The sequence below is a fragment of the Macaca fascicularis genome, chromosome 18 (assembly GCF_037993035.2).
Source record: "Macaca fascicularis isolate 582-1 chromosome 18, T2T-MFA8v1.1".
Lineage (NCBI taxonomy): Eukaryota > Metazoa > Chordata > Mammalia > Primates > Cercopithecidae > Macaca > Macaca fascicularis.
Window position 1 is genome coordinate 71,667,833 of NC_088392.1, and position 21,708 is coordinate 71,689,540.

The window sequence follows — 21,708 nt, forward strand, 5'->3', positions numbered from 1 at the left end:
TTGCCTTGTGTATCTTATTAATGGAATGGGCTTGTGTGGTGAGCCACCGGATGTGCCGGCGCAGTGTAATTTCACACCCCGAACCTCGTTGAGCTCAGACGACTTATCTGATCATGTTGCAAGGTACTGCTTCCACCAAAAGGAATTTCAATCAGACGATGTGGCACAAGAAGCATTGAGAAAGAAGCACCAAGAACACCCAACCTAGTAGCAAAACAGCAGGAATTTGAGAAACAGTGTCGGGGAAGAGGACAGATGTGAAAACTGTTTATTCATACTGAGGAGGTTCCCAGCCATAAGGCGCCCGTTGAAAAGCACAGCACTTCTGTGACAACACACAAGACACGGCCGTGGCTTCACAGCTGCAGCTAATCCCAACCCGCCCCACAACACATTCGTCTGCCCTCTGACCATCACTCAATGTCCCTCCAACTTTATTCAAGTCTTCTCCTTAAAACTCTTTCCTAATCTCCATGCTATGAATGGTATTTTCTTAACACATAATTTTGTAGATAAAGAAAAACAATTAAAGTGTCACTAGTTGGTGCTTTTTTATGTGAATGAAAGATCTGACATTATTTCCCCCTCAACCCAGAAAAGAAGAGGGAGGAGAAAGCACGAAGACGTCTCATCCTTAACCCAAACCATTCACATCCAAGTCGCACAGGCCGGCTGGCTCTCCTCGCACCTCCGGTCACTTGGCCTTCTTGCCGCCTTTCTGGGCCTCCAAGGCAGCCATCCTCGCCTCCTCCTCTGGGATGAACACGCTGACAGTGAAGTCGCTGGTCTCCGAGCCATACTTGTTCTTCACAACCAGCCCGTATTTGCCCGAGTCAGCAGTGCTCACGCCGTTGATGGTGAAGTACGCGGTCTTCCCGGCCTCGAACTTGAGGTTGCAGTGGTCATCTGAGGCCAGGGCCTTTTCGTTCTTCAACCACGAGACCTCCGGAGGCGGGTCTCCCCACACATTGCAAGTGAGATTAAGGGCCTGCAAGACAGGTTTTATGGGAGAGAAGAAGATAAATTAGATATAATAGACACAATGTCAACAATCTTGCCAGCTACTGGCTTGGCATGACCAAAGGGAGGATAAGTAAAAACCTCCTGGACCAGGGTTTAAAGGAGTTATGTGTGTGCACCCGTGTGAGTTACAGTTCGAAATAACATCTGAGGGGACCTCCTCAAGGCCTTTTAATGCTCCTCAAGGCCTTTATATGCTTTCTGGCTTCTGGAATGCTTATTATCAAAAACACACAAAAGAGTTTAGGTCTATTCCGCATTTTCACTTTCTCCTTCATAAACATATAGATGCCTTTTGCTCTATTGTGGCATTTTGGGTTCTGTCTCAGTAGAGGAATCTCATTGCTGTAATTGCCACCTGCTCCCTTTTGCATTTCATTTGTGTCAAAGAGCCGGGCAGCAGAATCACGGCAGCTGCTTCAGATAATGTTACCAATTTTCAAATTCCACCACCATTATTTTACTTCTCTCCTCAAACCCCACTCAATCTGTCACAGTTGCAGTGGTTCCCTACCAAAATGTATTCCTAAAGAAAATATTCTCATCTGTGCCGAAACCTTATTCTAAAAGATCAATATTCTCAATATATATGTAGATACAAGGTCTACAGTTTTACTTTACCTTACTTTTTTTAATTGGAAAAAAATTTAGATAATTGTAAATTCACATGCAGTTGTAAGAAAGAATAAAGAGATCCATAAGAAATAATAAAGAGATCAGGTGTGCTGTCTACCAAGCTTCCCCAGTGGTAACATTTTGCAAAACTGTAGTACAATGTCATAACCAGTATATTGACATTGAGGCAATCCACTGACCTTATTTAGATTTCTCTAATTTTACTGGTGCTTATTTGTGTTTGCATGTGTTTCATTCTATTCAATTTACAGAATATTTTCATCACCACAAGAACCCCTTGTGTTGTCCTTTTATAACCACACCCAGCTCTCTCCTCCAACTTCCAACCTCTGTTCCTAATCTCTGGCAACCACTCATCTGCTTTCCATTTCTAATATTTTGTCAGGTCAAAGATATTATATAAATAGAATCAAGCAGTCTATAACCTTTCAGAAAAACCTTTGTAACTCAGCACAATTACTTGCAGATTCATCCAAGGTGCTGCATGTATCGAGAGTTTATCCCTTGTTACTGCTGAATAGAATCTCATAGTATGTTTATGCCCGTAAGGGCCATCTGAGCGTTTTCCAGTTTTGAACTATGATGAACTAAGTTGCTATGAACATTTGTGTACAGGTTTTTATGTGAGCATAAGTTGTCATTTCTGTGGGATAAATGCCCAGGGATACAATTGCTATGATAAATGCATGTTTCATTTTTTTCTTTATTTTTTTAATTAAAAAAATAGAGAATAGAGATGGAGTCTCATTATGTTGACCAGGCTGGTCTTGAACTCGTGGTCTCAAGCAATCTTCACATCGTGGTCTCCCAAAGTGCTGGGGTTACAGGCATGAGCCACCACACCCAGCCCATGTTTTTTTTTTTTTTTCCCAGAAATTGCTAAACTGTTTTTCTGAGTGGCTATACAATTTTGGGTTACATTCCCACCAGAATATACAAGTGATTCAGTTTCTCCACAGCCTCTCCACCATTTGTTGTTGTACACCAGCCCACCCAGCTTCTATTCTTTATTACAGCAATTCCGATACGTGTGGTGTGTTATTTCATTGTGGTTTTAATGTTCACTTGCCTGGTGACTAATGATGTTGAATTTACTTCACATTTTAAAATTCCATTCTTGTATTTTTATCTTACTAAAATCCAGACGTGATAAGGAAAGAACTAGGGCTCACAATGTATAGAGAAAACGCCCATCTACCCATCATTCTAAAGAGTCTTACATGATTATTTGTTACCCCTTTTGTAGGTGTATCATTTACAATTGGTTAGATTAATAAATCTGTTTATCCCCCATCACTAATTAATATTTCTTACTGAATTACCCTACAAATACATTTCAGTCAAAAAAAGAGGAGTCCAATTATTATCCTTAAACTGAATGAGCAGATTAGGTATATGCTCTTGGAAACTGTGATTACCTGTAGTTAAAGCTTTTAACAAAGTCAAACAAAAAGTCCCAAACACTCCTTGACAGTCTAGTGGTTAGGAAAAAAAAAATGCAAAAAACCAAAAAACGAAACTCCCAAACACCTTAGGCGTCATGGAAAACTCTTATCCACACTTCAGATTTGAGTTCTGCATTACAAAGTACTGTCATATACATTCTCTTTAATTCTCAGTACGACCTACAGAGTTGTATATTTTTAACCTGATTAGGTGAGGAAAATGGAAAAGAGAGTTGAAGAACAAAAGAAGCCCTGCAGTGAGTGAGCTTAAAATTAACCGTGATCCTATTTTCCACCTGTGAGGAAACATAGTTGAATGAAACCTACCTCTTGCTAAAGCATTTCCACATGCCTTGCTTCGTTACCCGAATTCCAGTCACCCACTGTATGTCTTCACTGCCCTTTGAAGTGGAAAATTTGTTCTACTACAAATATCTCTACCCCTAGGACTGGTATGTTAAACTTGTTTTAATTTATTTTCCATTTATTTTTTGTAGGCAGCATCTTACTGTGTGGTCCAGGCTGAAGTGAAGTGGCATGTCATGGCTCACTGCAGCTTTGACCTCCTGGGTTTCTTGAGAGAAACAGACAGGTGTGCACCACCATCCCCAGCTGACTTTAAAAAATTTTTTTGTAGAGACGGGGTCTCATTATGTTGCCCAGGCTAGTTTGAACTCCTGGGCATAAGCAATCCTCCTGCCTTGGCCTCCCAAAGTGCTGGTTTACAGTCATGAGCCACTGCACCCAGTGGCTGTAAACTTTTTAATGAAACATAAAGATAAAAAAAGTGAATCCAGGTTAGAAATTGTGTTGATTCACTCAGACTGTGTAGAGTTAAATGAAAGTAAGGAAGGCCTCATTTGGCATCTTTATCTTACAGGGGCTCTTCGGAAAATGCACAGTACTTGTTGGGGACAAGTTGCAGTGATTTACCTGACGCCAAATTTACAATGTTGTGAACTCTTGGAGAGATCATTATAGAGACAGGTTACATCAGTTTAAAACCAAATGGAAAGAAACCAGAGGGGCATGTTCTATTTTTGTGTGTGTGTATGTGACAGGGTCTCTGTCACCCAGGCTGGAGTGATCTTGGCTCACTGCAACCTCCGCCTCTTGGGCTCAAGCGATCCTCCCACTCAGACTCCCGACTAGCTGGGACTACAGGTGTGTATCACTACACTCGGCTAATTTTTTGTAGAGATGGGGTTTCGCCGTGTTGCCCAGGTTGGTCTCAAACTCCTGGGCTCAAGTGATCTGTGCCCCTTGGCCTCCCAAAGTGCTGACATTACAGGCGTGAGCCACTGCACCTGGCCTAGGGGCACATGTTCTCAGGATCCCCTGGAGTTCTGTCACAGGGGAAAAAAATTAATAAAAAAAGAAAGAAAGAAGCTCATTTTCAACAGAACTAGAGCCTATAGAAATTTCCATATTCCACTGTGTTAGAGGTAATTTCTTTCTTCAATTGTATTTGTCATAGAGTTAACACAGAACATTTTCAGTTTCCCATAATTTTAAAGGGTGACTTTTGAAAGATACTAAGTGGTCTACATATGTCTATTAGAGACAAACTTTTATCCTGATGCTTGACCTATAAAACATTAAGATGATTGGAAAACCGACTGCTTTTTTTGAGATGGAGTCTCACTCTGTTGCCTGGGCTGGAGTGCAGTGGCATGATCTTGGCTCACTGTAACCTCCACCTCCCAGGTTCAAGCAACTCTTCTGCCTCAGCCTACCAAATCGCTGGGATTACAGGCACCTGCCACCACACCAGGCTAATTTTTGTATTTTTAATAGAGACAGGGTTTCACCATGTTGGCCAGGCTGGTCTCGAACTCCTGACCTCAGGTGATCCACCTGCCTCGGTCTCCCAAAGTGTTGGGATTACAGGCTTGAGCAACCGTGCCTGTTCAGAAAATCAACTGATTTTTAACCTTGTGTTTGGTTACTTTGGTTAAGTATAAGCAGCTATGGAATAAGATGAGGGTGGTGGGCTGTTAAGTGTATCTTAAAAGAAGGAACCAAGGTTGGGGTGCTGGAACCTGTTTCTAGTGCAGAAGGAACAAGCACAGGCAGGCTCCATGCTTACCTTCCCCTCCTGGATGGTGACCACATCTGGGAGACCTCCCAACACCCGGGCACGATCTGTAAGCATAGGCATTTTGGGTTAATCACTGCAGTGGCAAGGCCAGTGGCCATACTCACAAAACCACCCAGGAAGCTACAGTTCCAATTCAGTTTCCTTCTCCTGATTCTTCTATACAGTTTTCAATATGCAAAAGAAGAAAATGACCCAGGGATTCAGGATTTTTCTTTTCTTTCTTTTTTTTTTTTTTGAGACGGAGTCTCGCTCTGTCACCTAGGCTGGAGTGCAATGCCAAGATCTCAGCTCGCTGCAACCTCCACCCACTGGGTTCAAGAGATTCTCCTGCCTCAGCCTCCCAAGTAGCTGGGATTATAGGGGCCTGCCACCGTGCCCAGCTAATTTTTGTATTTTTAGTAGAGATGGGGTTTCACCATCTTGGCCAGGCTGGTCTTGAACTCTTGACCTCAGGTGATCCACCCACCTCGGCCTCCCAAAGCGCTAGGATTACAGGTGTGAGCCACTGCGCCTGGCCCTTACAATGTTTCTTGATGTTTCTTTTCTCCAATACATACACACTTTTATGAGACACTGTATCTGCAAGTGACTAACAACCTATTGTATGATTTGCAGCCAAGAGGTTTCTCAGGATGTCTGGGTTGGAGCTCAAGTCAAGGGTAGGGTGACATTCTTTACAATGTAACCTGAGACCTTCTTTTCATAGATATTCTTACTCAAAAGACTAAAATGAAAACATATGTAGAACACCTAAGATTTAAAAAAGAAAAAAAAACACTTCCACTCTCCTCCATCTGTAGTCATAATAGCAAAACAAAATTATCTTTTGAATCTATCCCAGGAGTACTTGTGAAAATGGTTTACTCACTTTTCTCGGCAATGGCAGCTTGTCTGTGGTTGAGAGAAACAAACAAAGAAGAATTTAGTGTTAGTATTACTTCAAAGTAGCTAAACTTGACGACATTTTCATCGCCTCAGAAACATTTTGCTGTTCAATGTAACAGTGGGAAGTGCTACTTCTACTGTATTTTCTGAAATAAAAGGCTCTTTCTTTTTTTTTTTTTTTTTTTTTTTTTTAGGGTTTTAGTTTTTTATTCTATTTAAAGAACCTTTGCCTACTCAGATGTTACAATGATTTTTCTCTCATATTTTTCAGAATTTCTGGAGTTGTAGCATTAAACATTTGGGTCCCAACTCTACTTTGAGTTAATTTTTGTGCATGATGTGAAGTAAAAGTTGACATTCACTTCTTTTAATCATTGAGATATCCAGTTCCAGCAACATTTGTTTAAAGGGCTATTCTTTTTTTTTTTTTTTTTTAATTTATTTATTATTATTATACTTTAAGTTGTAGGGTACATGTGCATAACGTGCAGGTTTGTTACATATGTATACTTGTTAAGAAAATGTGGCACATATACACCATGGAATACTATGCAGCCATCAAAAAGGATGAGTTTGCGTCCTTTGTAGGGACATGGATGCAGCTGGAAACCATCATTCTTAGCAAACTATCACAAGAACAGAAAACCAAACACCGCATGTTCTCACTCATAGGTGGGAACTGAACAATAAGATCACTTGGACTCAGGAAGGGGAACATCACACACAGGGGCCTATCATGGGGAGGGGGCAGGGGGGAGGGATTGCATTGGGAGTTATACCTGATGTAAATGATGAGTTGATGGGTGTAGCACACCAACATGGCAAAAGGCTCTTTCTAACACTCAGAGGGGTAAGCAGTAATGCAAGCTTCCAGGGAAATTAGTGCATGCAAGTGGCATTGGTTAGGACAAGGGACTTACTTCAACCTCTGGAATTCAGCATAGGCCTCCTCGTATGCTTTAAACGAAAATAGAAGAGTTAGAATTTTCTCACCCAGAATTGACGACACACAGGGATATTAAAATTCACAACTGGAGATCATTGTGATCGGTCCAGACTTTGATTAAGACTGTGCTTATGTGTTCACTCCACAGCTTAATGTGCTTAACAAGGTCAGGAAATACTTTCTAGGCACAAAATATGAAATAGTAGATTTTAGAAGCTTTCAACTCAGCCAGAGGGTTTCAGCCCCTCAAATGGAAAGGCAGAGATTAACTCCAACAAAGAAAAACATGGGAATAAATATCTGTTTCTTTTCTTTTTTTGAGACGGAGTCTTGCTGTGCCCAGGCTGGAGTGCAATGGTGCAATCTCGGCTCACTGCAACCTCCACCTCCCAGGTATAAGCGATTCTCCTGCCTCAGCCTCCCAAGTAGCCGGGACTAATCAAGTAGCATGTGCCACCACATCCAGTTAATTTTTGTGTTTTTAGTAGAGACGGAGTTTCACCATGTTGGGCAGGCTGGTCTCAAACTCCTGACCTTAAGTGATCTGCCTGCCTTGGCCTCCCAAAGTGCTGGGATTACAGGCATGAGCCACTGCGCCCGGCCATAAAAGTCTGTTTCAAAGAAAAGCTGGCTGTTGAGTAAACATCCTGAGTGTCAAACAAAAACAAAAACAAAAACAAAACCTTTCTCTTATTAAATTATCCCAGACATCAGAGCCTCCTAGATAGGCAGTTAACTCTCTCTCTGTTATGCTGTCTGGTCTATTTGGGTGAAAAAGCACAATGAGTTACTGTAATCACAGAGGGCGCTGGTGCTTGCCTGAAGCAATGTTTCTTATGCCATGATGGAGAGGGGATGAAAGGCAAGTGGGACAAGAAAATGAGATCTATATAATTCTTAAATAATTTTTTTCTGTGCCTGTAGAGTAAGCCACTTTGATTAAGGGATCCAGGCAAAATGGCAGCTTCTCTGGGACTACAGGCATGTATGCTCAGCTAGTTTTGGTGTTTTTAGTAGAGACCAGGTTTCACCACGTTGGTCAGGATGGTCTCGATCTCCTGACCTCGTGATCCACCCGCTTTGGCCTCCCAAAGTGCTGGGATTATAGGCGTGAGCCACTGCACCCGGCCTTGTTTTTTTTTTTTTTTTTTTTCCCCAAGAGACAGGGTCTTGCCATTGCCCAGGCTGGAGTGCAGTAATCATAGCTTGAGGTAGCCTCAAACTCCTGGGCTCACATGATCCTCTCGAGTAGCTGGAACTATAGGTGTGTGCCACCACACCTAGTTATTTTTAATTTTTTTTATTTTGTAGAGACAGGATCTCGCTATGTTGTCCAGGCTGGTCTTGAACTCCTGGGCTCAATCGATCCTCCTGCCTCAGCCTCTCAAAATGTTGGGATGACAGGTGTAAGCCACCATGTCGGGCAGGTAGCTTCGTTTTGAAATCCCTCTCACCTCATCTTTCATCTCCTCAGTGGTCTAGGAATCATAGTATTTTAAGTCTAGAGAGTGCTTAGATAATACTAGTTTATTCCCTCATTTTACAGATGGGAAAAATAAGTATAAAGCTAGGCTTAAAGTTGCTGGTCCTGAGTTTTTCTCATCTGTAAAATGAGGGGTAGACTGGTTAGGCGGACCCAGGCTGAAGTCAGTGCTTCCCCTTGTCCCCACACCACTCTGAGAAAGAGGTGGGAATGGCCGAGCCAATCTGTGCTTGGTAGCAGTGGCAATGCTGGTAGGACAATCTACAGGCTTTTCCTTAAAAAGGATTTCAGAGTGGGGTAGTTAAATAAGCTTTGGTGGACCAGAGAGTAAAAATAACATTTTAAAAATTTTAACTTTTTCCACCCCCTTACTGCCTCCCTTTTTCGGTTGTGTTTCACACTGTCAGACGGAGAGTGGAAGAAATCCCCGGTCGCCGTGCGCTGGTGACGCAGGCCAAGTGTGTCCTAGAAAGCCTGCGTCCCTCTGGGCCGGCTGCTCCCGTTACTGTGGGTCCTGCGGAGAGTCCTTCTAGTCACCGTGAGTGGGTGCGGTGAAGACAAGGGGATTCAGCCCCAAAAACACTCAAAGCAGGGCTGAAGGGCTACGCTCTAAATGACGAATCTGCTCTCTGAGGTTGAAAGAACCTGAGTTACTGAATATTGAGGTTGTATTTATTTATTTATTTATTTTTATTTTTTATTTTTTGACAGAGTCTCGCTCTGTAGCCCAGGCTGGAGTACAGTGGCGCAATCTCGAATCATGGCAACCTCTGCCACTTGGGCTCAAATGATTCTCCTACCTCAGCCTCCCGAGTAGCTGTAACAGGCATGTGCCACCACAGCCAGCTAATTTTTATATTTTTAGTAGAGACGGGTTTCACCATGTTGGTCAGGCTAGTCTCGAACTCCTGACCTCAGGTGATCCACCTGCCTCAGCCTCCCAAAGTGCTAGGATTACAGGTGTGAGCTACCATGCCCACCTGAGGTTGTATTTTAAAATGAAGGAGTAGAGGAAAAGTCAGTCCACAGCTGTCTTTATTAACTTTAACACAGTATAGACTATTTTATTTTATTTATTTTTAATTTTTTTAGAGACAGAATCTTGCTCTGTTGCCCAGGCTGGAGTATAGCAGTGTGATCTTGGCTCACAGCAGCCTCAACCTCCTGGACCCAAGTGATCATCCTAGCTCAGCCTCCTGAGCAGTAGGGATTATAGGTATAAGCCACCACGCCACCACACCTGGCTAATTTCTTAAAATTTTATTTTTGAAGAGCTGGGGTCTCACTATATTGCCCAGACTGGTCTTAAATTCCTGGCCTCAAGTGATCCTCCCACATTGGCCTCCCAGAGTGCTAGGATTAAAGGCCACCATACCAGCAGACTATTTTACTTTTGTAAGAAAGAATAGGATGAAGAGTATAGTTCTGGGAAAGGGAGAAATGGCCCAGTATTTTTTAACTTTTTACTTATAACTGAGTATTTTTTATTATTTATTTATTTATATATTTTATAGAAACGGGGTTTCGCTATATTGCTCCAGGCTGGCTGGTCTTGAACTCCTGGGCTCAACTGATTCGCCTGCCTCCCAAAGTAGCTGGGACTACAGGTGTGTGCCACTTTGCCCAGCTACTTTTTTTTTTAGAGATGAGGTTTCACTATGCTGCCCAGGTTTGTCTTGAACTCCTGACTTCAAGCCATCCTCCTGCCTTGGCCTCTCAAGGTGTTGGGATTACAGGCATGAGCCACCATGCCCAGCTCCCTTCATTTCTTTTAAAAGGCTCATTCATCCAGAGTAAATTTGAATCTGCAAAATATCTGTTTACCTTGTCCAGAAAGATCCACTGTCTTCTGATGTCCAGTTTTGCCATCAAAGAGCTCCATGACGTACTTCCCTTTGTCATTCGGGGTGGGCTCATTGATTTGTAGCCAGATCTGCTCTCCAGTGACCCCGGTCTTAACTCTGTCTGAGTACCTAATGGCGGCCCCACTGTGAAAACCGAAGAAAACTTCCTTAGCGTTTGCTTCCATCCAGGGCTGATCTTGACTTTGTCTCTTATTGAAGCTCTTGCCGTAAAGTTTTATAGGCTTGCAAAAAGCGAGGGATCTGCATATGTTATTCTTCTGCTTCAGAAAAATTATGGGCCATGACACACAGAACTGGGATTCCAAGGCCCAAGTTCTGACGGTCGGAATATTTATTTATTAATAACTCCTCATAGCAGTCTGAGGCCCAGGGCAAATCACAATACTAATACTTCTCAGTGGTATTATTATCTTTGTTTTAGTTTGGATTTATTTGTAGGACTAGGGTAATCTATAAAGCTAAAAGGCCAAACTACATATTATTTTACTGTATATTTCATCTAGATAATCTATGGCTGTAAATCAGATTTCACAAGCTAGTCCAAAAACAACACTTATGGAGGCTCAAGTGGTTGACTAGACCAAATAATTAAGATGCTTATGCTTTGCTGGTCTAATAGCAATTTCCTCAAAACATCCTTTCAGTGTTCTCATTTTTGAACAAGTAATTCTTTTAGAGAAGATATAAAGCTTTTTGATTGATGATTCAATGAATTTTACTTCTCTGACACTTCAGACTGGTATATTAGAATGTCCTAGATGTCACAGAGGAATTTCCTGGAATTTGATCTATTTTAGCTTATAATTACTTTCCTAAAATGTATTCTGAAAGAAACAGAACAAAGGAATAAGCCCCAACATTCGACACTGGAATTTCACCAATTCTCATTTTTATGACTCAGTTAATAATAAATCATAATACTAGCGAAAACACTGTTTTACATAACAGTAAAGTCATCTTAAAGAAAACACAAATGGCTGCTTTGCGGCACCTGGCTCTGGCTAACTGTTCAATCTAGCCCAGTGGGCCCCAACCTTTTTGTCACTAGGGACCGGTTTCGTGGAAGACAATTTTTCCACAGACCAGGTAGGGGGAGGGTTTCGGGATGACTCAAGCACATAACATTGATCATCAGATTCTCACACGGAGCGTACAACCTAGATCCCTCACATGCGCGGTCCACAATAGGGTTCGCGCTCCTGTGAGGATCTAATGCCGCAGCTGATCTGACAGGAGGCGGAGCTCAGGTGGTCATGCTCGCTCCCTCGCTCACCACTCACCGCCTGTTACATGGCCCAGTTCCTAGTAGGCCACGGACTGGTACCTGTCTATGGCCTGGGGTTTGGGGACCTCTAGTCTAGACTTCACGCAGCTGGAATCCAGTGGTAGGTAGTGCCATGATGAACCGGGCTCTGGAGCCAGGCTGCCTAGGCTCAGCCTTGACCCACCTCTTAGCTGTGTGACCTTAGGCAGGTCACCTCCCCGAGCCCTAGCTTCCTCATCCCTCAAGGGAGGAGCACCTCCCACGCAGAGTGGTGAATGTGAAATGAATTCACATACGTAAAGGGCTTTCAGCAGCGACCCCCATACTGTCAATGCCACTGAGGGTACAGGGTGGGGAAACTTACTATCTGTACCCTCCTGGGGATGCCACGGGACCTTCTTCTCAGTGGGGCTCCTAGGAACATTTGCACTTTGGAACATTTGCATCCTGAGGTTGGACTGAAGGTGGCTACACTCCATCAGATTATCTATGCCAGGCCTCGGTTCTCTTTCAGCTCAGGATATTTCAAGGAAGCACGGAGGTTAAGGACACTGTCAAGAGTGTAAACGGGAGGCCTGGTTTGATTTGGAAACTGATTTCAGCTCTTGGAATCCCGGAAGCTAACTTGAATAGAGTCCCTGTATAACTGCACGGAGGTTCAAACCCATCTTCCCCAAAGTCGCCTTGAGCTCTCCAAAGCCTTCTGAGGGTGGACCAGAAACATGCTAATGTCTCACTCTGCCAGGCGCTATAACATCAACAACAATAATCTTGGGCACTCATTGGATTAGGCTTCTTTGGTGGATGCCCACTCATTCATACCGTGGGAAATTAGGTGCCTCCTGGTGCACACTGCTTCATCTCTGTTCCAGACCACAGAATGTGTTAACCGTGTGGATAGAGAGAAGGGTAAGAATGTGGCTCCAGATGCCTGGCACAGCAGAGGGAGCCCAAGCACGACTGTCTGGAGGTGGAGGCTGCGTTATAGAGGTGTCCGTGAATTATGGTACTTCTTCAATCACAAATAAAGACGTACTGTAACTATTACCGGCCTCAGCACGTACATGTTGAGGGAACGAGCTAACCTCCCAGTAAGAGAATGCCCTGGTGGTTCTGTCCTGTGCTCACCAGTGTCAGACTTGAGAATCAAGAAGACTCCTTACTTGAGAAGAACATGAAAATTTTTTCCCTATCCTCCTCTCTTCCACTGGAGAAAGAATTTCTTTTTCTTTCTTTTTTTTTTTTTTTTTTTGAGAAAGTGTCTCACTCTGTCACCCAGGCTGGAGTGCAGTGGTGCAATCTCGGCTCACTGCAACATTTGCCTCCTGGGTTCAAGCAATTCTCATGCCTCAGCCTCCCCAGTAACTGGGATTACAGGTGTCCGCCACCACGCCCAGCTCGTGGTTTTTTTTTTTTTTCTTTGTATTTTTAGTATAGACAGGGTTTCACCATGTTGGCCAGGCTGGTCTTGAACTCCTGACCTCAAATGATCCACCCACCTTGGCCTCCCAAAGTGCTGGGATTACAGGTGTGAGCCACCGCACCTGGCAGGGAAAGAATTTCTACACAGCAAGTAAGTTCCCATTTACTTACTTGTGGGACCAGTTAACTTTCAAATCCTCCACGTAGTAAGTTACAAAAGAGTACAGTCGGATGCCCTCGGCTGTGCTCTGGATTTTCAGGTCCGTAGCAGACAAAGCTGAAAGAAGAAAAGAGCATATTTCATGCATCTGCATGCCCCTCCTGGCAGGAGGATCATAAAGCATTGTTGTGGTGTGAAATGTTTAACTTACCTATTTTTTTGCATACTTCTGTCATCAGTTCCTTAAAGGCTGTGGAGAGAGATTCAGAGCCAAAACTTTAGCATAAAAATTCTCAATGTAAGGTTAAATCTCAAATTCTTAGTTCTCAAAACTTCCCTTTCTGGATGAAAGGAAATGGAAACAAGGTGAATTTGTGGACCCACTGAAAATGAGTATTCTTTGAGGAAATAGTTTAGTTTTATCAGGTTTTAAAGGATCCCTGCTTATTTTGATTTTTTTCCCCTTGAATTCTTTGTAACAATCGCCATATTTACATTCTAGAGAAAGGGCCATAAGAGATTTCTAGGAAGGTTCTTGACTTTGGGATTCTCTTTCTTCTCAATTCCCAGGAAGCCTTAGTTTACATTAGAGGACATTTTCTTATCCGTGTCATTGATTTATACTGAATTAACCATGTAGGTCTCCTGGCCTTCATCAGCCTGATAATGCTTTTCGCCAATAAACACATTTAGCCCCACCTCCGCCCAAAGTAGGAAGGTGAAATTAGTCAGATTTCTGCTGTTTGTTAGCAATATTATTTTTAAAATCTTGTTCAGGAACAAAATTGTAAGTTTGGGGGTCCCAGGTAGATTTTCATCATCATGATATATTTGTCCTTAGCGTCTCTGAAAAATGGAATTTGCTTTCTTGCTCTGCTAAAAACTGCAAGGCTTCACATTTCATATGTAAATCTTGCTTGCTACCTTTGGAGTGGACTATTTTTTGTCATGCTTCTGACAGAAGTTTTTGAGCCTGGAATATTTTTATAGAGTTGAAACAAAAATGATTTAAATTGAAAACAGACCCCTTGTGGACTCTGGACTATAAATTCTCTAAGGATCAAAAATACACTTCTGATTTCGAAGACGACTAGAAGTGAGGTATTTTTGAATAAAATAGTTCACTCTGCTGGAATTTCACTTAAGCCAAAATCTGTGGACAAAAAAAAGTCAGCATGACTTCAATTGTCAGCTCAGTCTCAATCATCATTCTGGTAAGCTGGATGCAGAAACACACAAGACAGACGCCGGCGGCTGGCGGACTGACCTTCATCCACAAGCTTCAGTCTGCTCTTATCTTTTCCTCGGTCATCTTTCAGGATAACTTCATAAATCCCAGCATCTTTCTTGGAAAACTAAGGGGGAATAGATATACCACATTGCACCTTTCATAGCCACAGGGCATGGTATCTGTAATTTTTTTCTTCTGCTTCTTCTTTTTTTTTTTTTTTTTTTTTTTTTTTTTGAGACAAGGGTCTCACTATCAGCCAGACTGGAGTGCAGAAGTATGATTATAGCTCACTGTATCCTTGAACTCCTGGCCTCAAGTTTGGCCTACCAAAAGCCCTGGGATTACAGGTGTGAGCCACTGCACCTGAGCTGGTATCTGCATTTTTAAAGGCCCTTGATTTACAGAACTGCGATCAAAACACTCTTTGACTAAGCATCTAACTGCGTGAGTGATGAACCGCTCACAGATGCAGACATGCACCTCTCCGTAATAATTTGACCAGTGAGCTAGCAGTCCTGACTTTTTACCTTCTAAGGCTGTAACTGATATGAGGCTTAAAGTCCTTACCTTTTACTCTACCTTCATTTATTAAAAACAGTGATCACTAGCTTTATAGTGATATATTTAAATGCCGTGCTTTTTTAAACAAGAAGTAGATAAAAATCTATCCTTAAATGAAACCATGTCTGATGTCTCTGCACTTTTAGGACCAGGAGGCTTAAGTACAACTGAAGAAGGATCCACTTCACTGCCCATATATGGATAAAAGCAACTCAGAAAAGCGAGTTGTGGCATTCAGCTAATATTGGTTTGCTGTCCACCAAATCCACACACGTCACAAGGCTAGAGAAGCTTTTGTGTTCCTACAGCAGTTGAAAGTAAGCTAATATAAATCCCCTGGTCATGAAAGGAATACAGAATCTAGTCACTGTTTTGGGATAAGACAGAGGGTAGAGAGCTAATATATTACATTTTGCATTTATAATCGCCTACCTCTGTTATAAGCAGGGTACATATACCATCCTTAAAGTCGTGCTTTTCATCCACTGATATCTCCCTCTCATCTTTGTACCACACAATATGAGTCTCCTTCTTAATATTTGCCACCTAGGAGCAAAACCATAATTACTTTTTTTAAAATAAGGAAATGTACTCTTGTGAAGTTAAATAGTTCTTAATGCAGCAAGATATAAAAGAAAAAGCACTGAACATGGAGTGAGAAGACACAGATTTCTAAAGGAATCAATGGAAAGCGATTTTAATTGAGAAAAGAGTTTACAATCAAGTGGACACCAATAGAATAAACCTAAACCAATAGCATCTCTATTTCCAGCAGTGAAAATTTGACTTTAAAATCACATGGTAAGAAAGAAAAGAGAGAATAGATACATTCATACTGATATACATACTTAAACGAAAATAGAAATCTCAAAACCAAAGGAAGACAAATCCCATCAGATTAAAATACAGGCTGTGTTAGAAAAACAAACGACTTTATTAAAGGAATGGAATGAGTAAGCCCCAATCTATATCTAAAAATTTAGTAAAAGATAAATGAGGCATTGCAAATATATGTGGAGGGGAGGCATGGATTAATAAATTAATTACTTAGCAATTTTGAGGAGACTCACTCAGATACACTAATCTCCTCATCATGTCATCTATTTCAAATGGACTAAACAACCGCATGTGGTTAAAGGGATCTTGAGCTTTATCTACAGTGCTTGATTTTTTTCTTTTTTTACAAAGGAGAATATACTCATGTATTTCTTTTTTTTTTTTTTTTTTTTTTGAGACGGAGTCTCGCTGTGTCTCCCAGGCTGGAGTGCAGTGGCGTGATCTTGGCTCACTGCAAGCTCCGCCTCCCGGGTTCACGCCATTCTCCCGCCTCAGCCTCCCAAGCAGCTGAGACTACAGGCGCCCGCCACCACGCCCGGCTAGTTTTTTGTATTTTTAGTAGAGACGGGGTTTCACCATGTTAGCCAGGATAGTCTCGATCTCCTGACCTCGTGATCCACCCGCCTCGGCCTCCCAAAGTGCTGGGATTACAGGCTTGAGCCACCGCGCCGGCCTATACTCATGTATTTCTTGTATAATTCAAATTGTATGAAAAAGTAAAGACTTCTTACAAATCAAGAAAACTATCTCAAAGAGCCCACTGAATAATGGGTGAAAGGTACATACCATTCCCCAAAGAGAAAATACAACTATAAAACCAACAAAGAAAGTGTTACCTCATTATACATGAGAATATACAGGTTTTAAAATACGAAACAATTTCAGCTGATAAATAAACATAGGAACCACCCTGGTAACTGCAGTGAAACCACTACACACAATCACTCCGCAGCTTTGGGCTTTGCTGAGTACATTGCTCTTGAAATTTGGACATAACCCTTGTGTGGATCCCGGAAGTTCTGCTTAGATAGTTGTTACAAGAGATACTAGGTCCTTAGGGCATGAAGGTTTTTAGGTTTTTTTTTTTTTTTTTTTTTTTTGCTGTGGCCCCTTCCTGCACCTGCCCAAAGTGGATCGTGTCTCCTTGCATCTGAGCTTTCTGTTGTCTGGGATGGCAAAGGTCATAGCTCCACATGTGGACTCCTGAGGGAGAGGAAGGTCCCAGTGTGCAAGCTAGGGTTCCGCCTGTGTTCGTTGTTTTGTTTTTGTTTTTGTTTTTGTTTTGAGACAGAGTCTCACTCCCTCGCCCAGGCTGAAGTGCAGTGGCGTCATCTTGGCTCACTGCAACCTCAGCCTCCCAGGTTCAAGCGATTCACCTGCCTCAGCCTCCCAAGTAGCTAGGACTACAGGTGTCCGCCACCACGCCTGGCTAATTTTTGTATTTTTAGTAGAGACGTTGTTTCACCATGTTGGCCAGGCTGGTCTCGAACTCCTGACCTCAAGTGATCTGCCTGCTTTGGGCTCCCAAAGTGCTGGGATTACAGGCGTGAGCCATCGCGCCCAGCCCCTCCTACATTTTTTTGAGTAGACTAGCACCAAGCAAGACCCACCATTCTCTTGTGAGTCTGAATGATTAGCTGAGCATACTCCAGGAACTGTAATGCCACATGTGAGGGGCCAAATTTACAGGAACTCCACAATAATGGAACAAAGAGCTATGGGGAGACAGAGGGAGTGGGAGGCCTTCTAGAGATGACTGTGCTGGGCCTGGAAAGGATTTTGTCAGAGAAGCTGAAAGAAGGTCATTCCAGGCATTGGAATGACAGCGTAAGCATGAACTGTGTGAATATTCACAACCCATTTCCAGGCTGCCCTTGGTTGCTCAGAATCTGGGAATGGGGCTGACTCTCCTGAGGAAGGCCATCACAGGACACCAGAGCTCCTCTGCAGAGGGCCACAGCAAGCACAGAAGGCGAGGGATGTGTGGGCTTTTGCAAAGGGATGGTTTATAGGGAGGGGCCATGCGGATGAGGAAGTGAGTCGGGGACAGCACGACAGGGCAGCTGGGATAAGAGAGAAGCTGAGGGCTTCCGCTGCTGCCTGAGAAAGAGTTTTTCAAGCAGCATTGCCATTTCCTGTGAGGCTAAAACCTAGAATTGATTTTCCTTATATGTATTTCTGATAGACTACTGTTTCTCTGAGTTTATCAGATCTAGTAGACACTGGGGCCCTTGGGTTCTGGGTTTTATCATGACAATTGTGAAATCCACACCAAATGCCACACCTACGCTTCTACTTGTCCTTGTCAGCCAGCAGGACCTTCACGCTCCCGCTCCAACCTCACCCACCAGTTCCTTACCCCAAACATTTCTGATGACTCACTCAGCTACACACCACAAGCTAAAGTACAAACTCGTTTAGAATGCCATATAGAATTTTTTTTTCCTGAATCTTTTCGAAGTCCTAATAAGACAATTGGTTCTGAGCTGCCAACTCTTTTCCACATCTCTCCCTCAAGCCAGCACAGTGGCTTGGAGTCAGTGGCGCAGCTGGGGAACACCCAGGGGGATTGTTGCGCCAGCCTCACAATTTACTTAGCAAGGTCCACGAAACACTGCAGCTAGAGTGATTCTGGAATAGGTCTATGACTTAGAATACAGATTTGGCTTAAGACAAAAACAATGTGAGAGTCTTTGGAGATTACTAATTAGATAAAGGTCGAGGGTCCTACTAACTAGGTCATTAGTAGTGACTAGGAATGATCACCTTGCCTTCTCATATTTTATGTCGTTTTCTTTTAAATCTTTCTTATCAACGGATGATTACAGTAACATTCAACAGTAAATATGTGTCCCACTTATCATTTTGGCTCAGATGGAAGAGATGAAAAATTGATCTTCCTCTTCTCTACATTCTATTTCCCTTGAATCAAATACTAAAAATTTATCTATCTCTTACCTTGCATTTCAATAGTACATTACATTCACCAGTCACTTCCCAGCTCAAATACTCAGCAAAGTGAGGACCTATAAAATTTTAATGACATTAGCAATTACTCTATTAATCACAATGCAAAATCAAAGCTCATACTTAAGTCCTAAGGTGATTTACGTCTGAAGTCAAATTTTCAAAATTCTAGATTTAGCTTTTAAATATTTTAATGTCTACCTATTTAACTGTAAATATTTTCAATTATTTTAATTTACTAGGCATTATTAACATAATAATATTCATTTTAATTTGTTATGGAAAGAACCTTGGAATATTTTGTACAAAAAAAATCAAAATTTTTCTCTTTATCCACTGCCTATTTTTACCTTGTTTCCTGATCCATTCTTGCCGCTGGAATTCAGCTTCTTTCTGGAGCTTTTTGAAAACTACAAATTGAAAAACAAGGAAGTGTGAAATTGAGTTGGGTGGTATAAATGCACATGTCAGCTACCACCCCTAAGTGATTTATATTCATTACTGTAACACTCATACATTGTGACAAGCCTGCTCATTTTTTATCTTTATAGATGAAGAAATAGGCTCAGGAAGGTTGAATAAATTGTACAAGGTCATAAAGCTAGGAAACAGTGAAATGATATTGGATGTTGCAAACACAGAGCTCTGGCCAGCCTTTCCATTGCCTTTGTAACTGCCACATTTTAAATCTGGGTGGCAGGAAGGGAGCAGCTGATTTACTACAATCTAGTTACAATGGATGATTAGTAGATTCGCAATGCACTACTTTTGCATATTTTTATTCTCAATTTTAGTAATTTACAGTAAGTACACATGGCAAAACAGTATCATGGTTTGTTTCTGAGACACATACAGTCTTTGTTGTATTGCAATCTCCCTCACTGGAGAATTTGAGCAATAAACATTTGTTTATATATGAAAGTATTTAAATGCAGTCTTGCCTGTGGGCTAGGGATAAATTTGGTGTTCTTTTAACTTAACTTTCATTTCTATGAAATAAAATACCACGTAAAGTATTAACTGAAAACTGTATTTTTTTTTTTTTTTTTTTTTTTTTTGAGACAGAGTCTCACTCTGTCGCCCAGGCTGGAGTGCAGCGGTGCGATCTTGGCTCACTGCAACCTCTGCCTCCCAGGTTCAAATGATTCTCATGCCTCAGCCTCCCAAGTAGCTGGGACCACAGATGCACGCCACCACACCTGGCTAATTTTTGTATTTTTAGTAGAGGCGGGGTTTTACCATGTTGGCCAGGCTGGTCTTGAACTCCTGACCTCAGGTGATCCGCCTGCCTGGGTCTCCCAAAGTGCTGGGATTATAGGCATAAGCTACCGCGCCCAGCTGAAAATTGTATTTTGAACATTAGAATTCAATTAAGAAACAATTCAAATGACAACTTTTGTGCCATGGGGTATTTGGATTGAAGGGAGGAGCAAAGCCTGCTGGTTAATGTTCCACGGAATTCTTACCATCTCCAATGAGAACAACAGTAGAATGGTTAGTTGCTTTTCCATCTTGAAGCTGGAAAGTGTACGTTCCCTCATCCTCATCCTGTAGCTTCTCCATGAACATTTCAATGATGCCAGTGTTTCGGTCAATATGCATTTTATATTTCTTCAGTGTGAAAAGAAAATGACAGAGAAATCACTGAGGCAGATATTTTACTTGGATGACAATAAGCTTGATGAAATAAAAATAAACCCCAAAGAATAATAATTTTAGGCTAGGTGCAGTGGTTCATGCCTGTAATCCCAGTACTTTGGGAGGCTGAGGTGAGGACTGCTTGAGGCCAGAAGTTTTAGAATAGCCTGGGCAACAAAGCGAGACCTTGTCCATATAAAAATAGAAAAATAGCCGGGGCACAGTGGCTCACACCTGTAATCCCAGCACTTTGGGAGGCTGAGGCGGGCAGATCACCTGAGGTCAGGAGTTTGAGACCAGCCTGACCAATATGATGAAACCCCATCTCTACTAAAAACACAAAAATTAGCCTGGTGTGGTGGGATGCGCCTGTAATTCCAGTTACTTGGGAGGCTGAGACAGGAGAATTGCTTGAACCCAGGAGGCGGAGGTTGCAGTGAGTCGAGATTGCACCATTGAACTCCAGCCTGGGCAATAAGAGCAAAATTCTGTTAAAAAAAAAAAAATGGAAAAATTAGCCGGGCATGGTGGTGTGCAACTTTAATCCCAGGTACTCAGGAGGCTGAGATGGGAGGATCTCTTGAACCCAGGAGGTCGAGGCTACAGTGAGCCATGATTGTGCCACTGCCCTCCAGCCTGAGCAACAGAAGGAGACCATGTCTAAAAAAAAATTAAACATTAAAAATTAGAGTAATAATTTAAATACAATTTCTTCATAACTGAACAAGTTCTTCATATTCTTATACTCAGGAAAAGGGAAATATTATATGGAGTTTTTGATCTAGAGCAGAATGGATTACTAAAAAGTCTGAAATTTAGTTTCTTAAATCTAAATAAAGTTTTGTTACCCCAAGTGACAAAATGTCAAAAAGTTGTCTTTAGACTCTCACATTACCTTCCAGATTACATTTTATCTATCTATCTATCTATCTATCTATCTATCTATCTATCTATCTATCTATCTAGAGATGGATTCTTGTTCTGCCGCCCAGGCTGGAGTGCAGTGGTGCAATCTTGGCTCACTGCAACCTCTGCCTCCCAGGTTCAAGCGATTCTGCTGCCTCAGCCTCCCGAATAGCTGGGACTACAGGTGTGTGCCAGCATACCCAGCTAATTTTTGTATTTTTAGTAGAGACGGAGTTTTACCATGATGGCCAGGCTGGTCTTGAAGTCCTGACCTCAAGTGATCTACCCACCCCAGCCTCCCAAAGTGCTGGGATTACAGGCATAAGCCACTGCTCCTGGCC

General features: G+C 42.2%; 1 protein-coding gene and 1 long non-coding RNA gene across 11 annotated transcripts in view; one reads left to right on the forward strand and one right to left on the reverse strand.

Moving 5' to 3' along the window:
- Nucleotides 1–239: 239 nt before the first annotated feature.
- The window catches only part of MYOM1 (myomesin 1), a 179,609-nt gene continuing 158,140 nt past the window's right edge, over nucleotides 240–21,708 (reverse strand). For all 10 annotated transcript variants that reach the window (XM_005587098.5, XM_065534075.2, XM_065534071.2 and 7 more), the window contains 12 exons: nucleotides 20,290–20,434; nucleotides 19,174–19,233; nucleotides 18,815–18,882; nucleotides 15,452–15,565; nucleotides 14,495–14,582; nucleotides 13,439–13,477; nucleotides 13,239–13,344; nucleotides 10,341–10,504; nucleotides 7,008–7,044; nucleotides 6,071–6,093; nucleotides 5,191–5,246; nucleotides 240–988 (listed from right to left, as the gene is read on the reverse strand). In XM_005587098.5, the coding sequence (XP_005587155.4) occupies nucleotides 695–988; nucleotides 5,191–5,246; nucleotides 6,071–6,093; nucleotides 7,008–7,044; nucleotides 10,341–10,504; nucleotides 13,239–13,344; nucleotides 13,439–13,477; nucleotides 14,495–14,582; nucleotides 15,452–15,565; nucleotides 18,815–18,882; nucleotides 19,174–19,233; nucleotides 20,290–20,434 (1,194 nt within the window). In that variant the 3' untranslated portion in view covers nucleotides 240–694. The remainder of the gene's footprint in view (nucleotides 989–5,190; nucleotides 5,247–6,070; nucleotides 6,094–7,007; nucleotides 7,045–10,340; nucleotides 10,505–13,238; nucleotides 13,345–13,438; nucleotides 13,478–14,494; nucleotides 14,583–15,451; nucleotides 15,566–18,814; nucleotides 18,883–19,173; nucleotides 19,234–20,289; nucleotides 20,435–21,708) is intronic.
- On the forward strand, nucleotides 5,408–8,206 carry LOC141409054 (uncharacterized). Its single transcript, XR_012427287.1, has 2 exons — nucleotides 5,408–6,245; nucleotides 6,916–8,206. It is a non-coding gene; the product is annotated as an uncharacterized lncRNA (long non-coding RNA).